We start from the raw sequence: 8,865 nt of genomic DNA on the forward strand, positions 1-8,865 counted from the left end.
AACCTGTTCGATGATGTTGCGGGAGCTATTACTTTTTATTTACATATTGTTGTAATTATATGGAAACCTTGCGCAAGTTACCCACTCTACTGATTGCAACTTGTACAAATTTCTCTGAACTGCTTTATTTCCTTGATTTAAATTACAATAGACAAACTCATCAGCGAACTCGGCTCCTCAGAGAAATTTAGATTAATCATCTGTCATGAACCCCCTCTTAAGATGCCAAGCCATTCGTTAGCAGCCTACAATCCACACCATTTAATTTGTACGTCTCTCAAAATTGGACAATTAAATAGGCATATATTGTATGAGCTAAATTCGAATTCTATTGACAACAGCTTAATTGGAAGCAGCCGTCTCAAAAACCCTGTGCACTGACTGATATGAGATCAACCTCGTATAATGGAAAGCTCCGAGATATCTCATCTCCTCCACGTATATCCTGTTTTACTTTCTGCCATCGCTCAAACTTACCTTCAATCAACAGTGAATGCCCCCAAATCAATATATTTACTGCAGCCTTGGTAGGGAGGTTCTGTCAACATCCATATAGTGATATAGAGCTAAGCCAGACACATACTGGACGTCTATGTACTTCACCAGTAATCTTTGCAAGAACACTCTCCCTCTCTGAAACGATGGAAGCGACTCGCATCCCTTACGAGAAAACTGCGGTTAACGATTTTAGAGATGGCCTTCAAGAAAGAGTGGCAATCCTCACACACCCTCAAGTTCTTTATCACCACAATCTCAGCCCCAGCTTCAGTGTTCAACAACCCAAAAGCAACAGCCAACTTCTCACTATGAAAGCCAGTCATTGGCGTTTCCTTCTTTCCTTCATCCTTCTTAACATCTGCCTCACCATCCCGCTTCACCAAAGCTTCTAACTTAGATACCGACTCGTAGATTCTCTTCGCCTGTGGATGAGAGTGGTCATCAGCCATGAACAAGTGAACCTTTCCCTTGTGCTCAATATAGCTGCAACCAGGCTCTTTCTTTAACCCCCTCTTCCTCATCATTGCTCTTATCCTCGCCACACCGTCCAACCTCTCGGCGTCCGAGTAGATGTTCGACATCAGAACGTAGTAACCTACGTTGGTTGGCTCAAGCTCGATCACGCGATCGAAAGCCAATTCCCCTATTTCGACATCCTTGTGTATCTTGCAAGCACCTAATAGTGCGCCCCACACTGCACCGTCCGCTTCCACCGCCATCGATTCGATAAGCTCCTGTGCATCCTTGAGTCGGCCAGCACGTCCGAGGAGATCCACCATGCAGGCATAGTGCTCTGGAGTCCGTTTTATCCCATAAACCTTCTCCATGGCATCAAAGTACTCCATTCCTTTGTCAGTCATCCCGCCATGGCTGCATGCAGACAAGACGCTCACTATCGCGATGCCATCGGGCCGCATGCCCTCCATTCTCATCCTCTCAAACAGCTCAACCGCCACATCCCCGTGACCATGCATCCCATATCCAGCAATTAATGCTGTCCAAGAAACAATGGTCCTTTTGGGCATTCTGTCAAATATCTCCTGAGCTCTTTCCAGTTCTCCGCACCGTGCATGGAAATTAATCAGTGCATTCTGCAAGAATACATTAGCTCTAAAAGACGGCTTCCCCGAAAGTACATACCGCTCGACACCGTTGCCGAAGGAGCGAGCGCCGAGGTGTGCACAGGAGGAGAGAACTCCCACAAGTGTGACCTCATCCGGCTTAACACCAGCATTTCCCACCATCTGTTGGTACAACTCCAGTACCTCGGAGGCGAGACCATTCTGCGCATATGCGGAGACCATGGCATTCCACGAGACAAGGTCACGCTTTTCTGGACAGATTTCATCAAATATCTTGCGTGCCAATTCCACGGCGCCCAAACGAGCGTAGGAAGAGAGGAGGCAATTTGCAACGGCGGGGACGGCGATGAAGGACGAACGGAAAGCGCAGGCGTGGAGAGCGGAGAGGGCAAAGTGAGGAGATGTTGAAGGGAGCAGAGCGAGAAGTGTGACAGCGTCGAAGCGAAGGCCTTCGCGGCGCATCTGGCGAAAGAGTTCAAGAGCTTGGGAAGGCAACGTATTGAAGCTGTAGCCTGAGATGAGAGCATTAGAGGCGGTGAGAAGTGTAGAAGGAGGAGTAACGGGTGATTGAAACATTTCGTCGAACAGTTGGTGAGCGAAAGGGAGGAGGTGGAGGCGACAGTAGGACGAGAGGAGAGAAGAGAGGAGGTAGGCATCCGAGGAGGGAAGGAGGCCGGATTTAATGGAGAGGGTATGGAGTTGAAGGATCGGAGAGAGGAGAGAGAGGGCAGCACAGGAGAGGAGAAGGGAAGGAAGGGCGAGAGAGCATGGAGGAGGAGATGGATTGTGGCGGAGGAGGGCAAGGGCTTCGCGATGGTGCCCATTGCGAGCTAGGGTTCGCACTCTGGCGCTCCATGGCTCCGTAGTTGGATTGCCCACAAGATGTTCGATCATAATCCCCTGAGAATTCGTATAATCGAACGAGGTGGAACTGCTGCGTTCCTTTTTAAGGTCTAAAGGTTCAATCAAGTCATACAGACGGATAGATATAAATGCAAGCAAGCTTTCAAAATGTTGATGTTATAAAGGGAAAGAACTCAATTTTTAAAATGTTGATGTTGATGAAAAAGTTTTAACATCGCAATACATGAACAAAACAATAATATTGATTTTTATTTCTGAGAAAATGGATACACGAATAAAAAATAAATACATGTATGAATATATATTCACTGGAAAAGAAAAGAAATGGAAGATACATACAAATACAATAAAAGAAATGAATTCAGAAACCTTGGAGTTTTAAATGCTTCGACCAATGAGTTCATAACCACTTCACCTCCTTGACGAATTATTCACAAGGAAAACCACCTATTTTAAGATAATCTTCTCAATGAATCACCTAAAATTATGGAACCTCATATGTTGGCATCTTTTCCAGAACTTCCATATGTGGAATAATTATTCCTCTTCCCCTCAATCCAATGTTTCATATGACCTTCTATAAAAGCTCGGCAAGAATGTGGTACTTAGTTCTATACTTTCGTTTCTTTCATCAAGTTCCATGCTGTCGTATAGCAGTTCAGTAACCTTGGTCATAATCCAAGCCGGAAAAGTACAAGAACTGATCATCACTTGTCAGGTCTCCCTCCAGATGAACTCCACCTGAAGTTTTGCATGGTTTCAGCTCAGCTTCAGTAGCTTTCACTATAGGATGGTTCATATACTTCAGAGATGGAAACTGGACCTCCTTGATGATAAGTCTCAGAATGAGAGGCAGAAATGGTTTTACTTGCAGGGAATGATAACATAATAACTTTGGAGCAGGTGCCACACCTCAGCTTGCTTGATCTTCTTCTTGATATTATAGCATCCAATGGAACTTGAAGCAGATTAAAACAATAATTACAGATGATAAAAGGAGCACCGCCTGAAATAGGCTGGCATTCACGCTCAGGAATGTGAGTATGAATGGTAGAAGATCGAGATTGTAGACTCCAGGCAGGACCCCCGCAAGATCTGCCATTGCCACAATTAGGCAGCAATTGCAGTCGCTGATCTTCCATATGGTGATGCGAACAGGAAGAGGGCGGCAAGGAAGGTAACTGTGTCTGCTGATTGTGTACGGTAACATTTCTAGTTTCTCTGTAACGAGTCCCATAAGTGTAAGTAGAAGTAGAGTTTGATCTAAGACATGGATCTTGTTGCTGATTAGGCTTGTGAGCAAAGAATTGTTGCAGGTGATCACTACCTCTGCGCCGATGTGCTTTCTCATCCCAACTTTGATCAGTAGTAGATCTACTGAGTTGCTCTCTTAATTTATTCATCTTCCTCTGCCTCTCTGTGCGGTCATGTTCAAGGAGCTTGGATGACACCTGATTGGACAAATCAAAAGTTGAGTCTCTTGATGAAGATCTGGAGGACCTACCTATTTCCGACTCTATTGAGTTACTTAAAAACTGAAAATCTTCAGAGTCAAGTGAGGTTCCTCTAAGTTGCTTACTGACACCATGTATAGAAGAAAACTCATCTCTTATTATATCAGAGTTCTGTACCGTAGCTGAGTAATACCTCTCAGTGGTCATACTTTCATTTTCTGACAAGTCTCCTTTCTTTTCCTTTTTATCATCCACGATTCTTTGTCTAAAAGTTCGTCTTGAATTAAGGTGATGCTGACCATGGGCATGAGTACTACTTCCACCATCAGATGATGATATGCTTCCACCATAATAAGCATGTGAGCTTCTGCTAGTTGAAGATCTTGAACTCTCATAAAATATAGTGCCCCGTGCTCTATCAAGCATATCCTCATCAGACGCAATGCTATGGCTGAAAGAGGATGATGTTTCATACAGTTCATCGTTTGAATTTGGAACAATATTTCCTTGTTCAGTGAGTTTTGGAGAGCTCTCCACTTGTTTATTCATAGAGTGCGAAATATTAGCTTGAAAGCTTTCATCCTCTTGGTTACAGGTTCTTGTCCTTCTACTTCTGAAAGCAAATTGGTTCATACCAGAACCGCTTTCTTCAGTTACATTTGAGGAATAGAGAGCTATTCGTTCCCCTGAAGAGACTGATACCGTATCTGCTGAGCAAATATCTGACTGATCCAAAGTACTGTCTATTTCATTTAACAGTGAGTTGGAACTTTCTTCAGCATCATTTTGATTCTTTGCTGCAAGGTAGATAATAATCATGACATTAATTTCTCAAAAATAAGAAAGATGCATCAATACTCACAGATTGAAGAAGGATTGTACCTCGAAGCACTTTACCACATCCACTGCATGTATATACAGGAACACTAGCATATTCAATGAGCTTCTTGGAACAATCCGGGCATTTCACAAACCGAAATTTTTTGCCAGTGCTAGCCATGGTCGTGTTTGGAGATCACATATACAAAATGAGGCACTGAAATGACTTTCTAGTGAAGAAAAGGCATAATTCTATATCCTCAGGCTTTCAGAATGTAAAATGGTCCAATGCTTAGAGTGCCCCTTCTTGCTTCTCGTCAAATGAGCTTGCAGGATTATCTCTGTATATGTTAAGAATTTTATTAGAAATTTATCTCCCTATTAAAGCTAATTTGGAAGATTTATTTAGTGCCTAGTGATGGAAACATACACTCAAGCAGACTAGCCTGATTTAATCTAAAATGCAACGGATGCATCAAAAGCAAAAAGTATAATTTTTTAGTCTTGCCCCATGCACCTAGATGCATGGATATGAATCACAGAACTACCCTCATCAGTTACATGGTTAAGGATGCATATGTTTTACCACAAGAAGTAAGATGTATCCAAATGAGTGAGAAATGTGTCATTAACATTTAACAATGATGAAGACTCTCAGATGGTATTACCAGAAACTATAAAATATATCTCTTTACAGATAAACACTTGCAGGCATCAAATTCTCTATGTAAGTTTGAAATCTTCAAAGCCTGTTGATACAAAAGAAGCCATTAAGACAATTCTATGTAATGTTAAGGAAATCAATAAAGAATTCATCGATCACCAAGATCAATGGGAGCTAATCAAGGATACCAATGATATCGCATGAGTTAAATTTTATATTCATCCTACAAAGGAAGTGTTACCAACTTAAATGCTATTTAAAAGACATACCATAAACAGCCGCACATTATGACAACACATCGGGCAATGTTTTCTTAAGATTTTAGCCTCTTTGAATTTTTTTTAAAAAAAAAAATCTATGTAAAGCACCCTACATTCATGTACATATATGTAAGCATTGGAATAAAATTTGTGTGAGGAACACTTTTATGGTATCAGAGCCATTTCAATAACTTCACAGAGTTTACTAAATCCTATTCTATGAATTCTCCTTCTTCTCAACCCAGTGTCCCATCTTCCATCTCTTCTTTAGTTACTCTTAATGTTTCTCCCTAATTTCCTTTAAACCAATTATATGTTGTGGCATTCTCAATTTCTTCCTCTTCTTCATGGTCATAACATTTTAATTTGTGTCAATGGTTCCCATATTTCACGATCCCCTGTTATCCATATGGGTTCTTCAATGTCGAAATTGAATTTGGCCTTTGAGCTTTGGGAACAATATGATCAGATGATTAGTTGATCCTTAGTTGGATAACTTCCTCTCTTTCTAAAGGCATTCTTTATCATGTCGTCAGTGCGTCCACTTCACATGAAGCATATACGATCCCTAATTTCCTTTGAAACTTGCTTACCAATCATATGTTGTGGCATTCTCAATTTCTTCCTCTTCTTCATGGTCATAACATTTTAATTTGTGTCAATGGTTCCCATATTTCACGATCCCCTGTTATCCATATGGGTTCTTCAATGTCGAAATTGAATTTGGCCTTTGAGCTTTGGGAACAATATGATCAGATGATTAGTTGATCCTTAGTTGGATAACTTCCTCTCTTTCTAAAGGCATTCTTTATCATGTCGTCAGTGCGTCCACTTCACATGAAGCATATACGATCCCTAATTTCCTTTGAAACTTGCTTACCAATCATATGTTGTGGCATTCTCAATTTCTTCCTCTTCTTCATGGTCATAACATTTTAATTTGTGTCAATGGTTCCCATGTTTCACTATCCCCTGTTATCCATATGGGTTCTTCAATGTTGAAATTGAATCTGGCCTATGAGCTTTGGGAACAATATGATCAGATGATTAGTTGATCCTTAGTTAGATAATTTCCTCTCTTTCTGAAGGAATTCTTCATCACGTCGTCAGTGCATCCACTTCACATGAAGCATATAAAATCTTGTCTCAGACATTATCACCATCCTCACGAACCTGTGTTCTGCACCTAAAAGATCTTCTGTTGCTGATTATCTTCAACATATCTGATCACAAACTCTCTTGCTGCTATCAACAAACCAATTAGTGATTAGGATCTTGTGCTTTCCATCCTACGTGGCTTGGATCTAATTATTCAATTTTGCAACTTATGTCAGCACCAGCGCTGATCTCATTTCTTTTGATAGTTATTGTGTCTTTGTGGTCTTGTTTTGAGCCACGAGACATTCTTAGCTGACACCTCTAACCAATCTATCCTACATATTCAAACTGTTAATTCTGCTATTAAGTCCTCATATGACTCCTCGAAAGTTCATCCCACCAATCACAAGTCCAATAATGGGAACAACTCAAGTAGTGGAGACCGTGGAAACCATCATATCTCACATCATGGCCATCAACACAATTCAAGCAACTTCAATGATTCATGTCGCCAATATGGCTCTCCATCCTTCACAAACCATCCTCATGCCACTTGCCAAATCTGCTCTCAAGACAATAAAAGTGTTTCTACCAAACCCTTAAGAAAACATTGCCACCTTATTGACAGAATTGTTGTGCTGCCGTAAGTGTGACTTTTATGATATATCTTTTTACTACCATTTAAGTCGGCAATGCTTCCTTCCTTTGTAGGGTGAATCCAAAATCCAAATCATATGACATCTTTGGTATCCTTGATCAGCTCCACTGATATTGGTGATGGATGAATTTCTTTATTACTTTCCTTAACATGTAATATATGAAACATAGTATTCACTGGATCTATATGCAATATTGATTTGGTACAAGCAAAAGAATTACCTTTTGCTTCCTTTCTTCAAAGAAACAACAAAGCATCTAGAGAAATCATTCCTCAGAGTACAGTGAAGAAAACCTATCGACTAATTCATTGAAGAATTCCAGTAACTACTATTTGAACTAACCATGAATATGCGAGATCAAAAAGCATCTCCACAAAACCCACCAACTAAACTGAGAAGAATCAACCATATATGCTTCACAACAAAACCTAACCAAATGTTTCAACAAAAAGAATAGAATAAAGAGATAAAATAGAACTAATTAGCATTATTAGCCTCCATACTGATTGATCCAAAGTAATTTCCATTGCGTTCTAAGTTCGCAATCAAAGAATGAACAATCCTATTGGCACAAATCTGGATAATAACATCTTCTAAGAAACAAGAATTGAATGAGGAAATCAGAGAAAAAGAAAGAAAGAAAAAATAGAGAGACAGAGAGAGACATACACACACCATCGAGAGTTAAAAGCTCCCGATTTCTTCTTAACTCCTCGCCAATTTCTTTCCTCTTTCGCTAAGAGGGGAAGAACCGAAGAAGAGCTGAGAGAATGAAAAGTAGTTGCTTTGAAGAGAAGAAGAAGATATCTTATTAATTATACTTCAAACAAAGAAAGAGTGGGTCCGATAGGTAGCATAACGACAACGAATAATAGTTGGATAGGCGAGAATAATAATAATGATATAATTTTAATTCCCGCGTTTTTTTACTTTTCAAATAAAACCCCGTCTTTTGTTAGATTTGTCAGAAGCCCTTATTAAATCCAATAGCGCCTATCAAAGTTACTACGAGAGTAATATTTCGTAACGTAGGGTGTGCAATGAAAACTTTTGTCAGATTCAAAACACAAAAGGGCTAATATTTAATTTAGGTAAAACCAGGTCATAGTCACTTAGTCGAATACAACTTGCTACACGAAATTTTTGGAGAAACAGAGGTAGTAGACTTGGAGAAACGTGTCAGAGTCATTCAAACATTATTTGAGATGTTTGAATTTGTCTCTTAATTTAAGTGCTCAGTCATAAACTAAAATAATAGTAATAACAAGAATAATTGATATAAAAAGTTGACCTTTTCATTAGTGCCAGTGGACTTCTTAAAGTTTGAGATATGGGTTGACATAGGTGACAAGAATTATTTTAGCTCAACTTTATTTGTTACTTATGCAGCTATACTAATTAAAACCTACAGCGTAAGACAGCTATCCCATAATTATTTTTTAGAGAAAATGACGACTAGGCCCCAGT

The 8,865-nt window shown here is 40.0% G+C and overlaps 2 protein-coding genes across 5 annotated transcripts; both read right to left on the reverse strand.

Moving 5' to 3' along the window:
* Window positions 1–24: 24 nt before the first annotated feature.
* Window positions 25–2,544, reverse strand: LOC140761169 (putative pentatricopeptide repeat-containing protein At3g11460, mitochondrial). Its single transcript, XM_073098381.1, has one exon. The coding sequence runs from the start codon at window positions 2,472–2,474 to the stop codon at window positions 600–602; it is 1,875 nt and encodes a 624-aa protein (XP_072954482.1). The 5' UTR covers window positions 2,475–2,544; the 3' UTR covers window positions 25–599.
* Window positions 2,545–2,668: 124 nt separating this feature from the next.
* On the reverse strand, window positions 2,669–8,186 carry LOC140761427 (uncharacterized). 4 transcript variants are annotated; one of them, XM_073098740.1, is made up of 4 exons: window positions 8,068–8,157; window positions 5,386–5,466; window positions 4,781–5,058; window positions 2,669–4,695 (listed from the first exon to the last, which is right to left on the reverse strand). In XM_073098740.1, the coding sequence occupies exons 3-4, from the start codon at window positions 4,896–4,898 to the stop codon at window positions 3,215–3,217; spliced, it is 1,599 nt and encodes a 532-aa protein (XP_072954841.1). In that variant the 5' UTR covers window positions 4,899–5,058; window positions 5,386–5,466; window positions 8,068–8,157; the 3' UTR covers window positions 2,669–3,214. The 4 variants fall into 4 exon arrangements, with proteins under 4 accessions (XP_072954841.1, XP_072954842.1, XP_072954839.1 ...); XM_073098741.1 differs by having other exon boundaries at window positions 8,074–8,097; XM_073098738.1 differs by lacking the exon at window positions 5,386–5,466 and having other exon boundaries at window positions 8,068–8,186.
* Between the last annotated feature and the right edge of the window lie 679 nt (window positions 8,187–8,865).

Source organism: Typha angustifolia, chromosome 6 (assembly GCF_048772165.1).
Source record: "Typha angustifolia cultivar Huaian chromosome 6, ASM4877216v1, whole genome shotgun sequence".
Classification (NCBI taxonomy): domain Eukaryota; kingdom Viridiplantae; phylum Streptophyta; class Magnoliopsida; order Poales; family Typhaceae; genus Typha; species Typha angustifolia.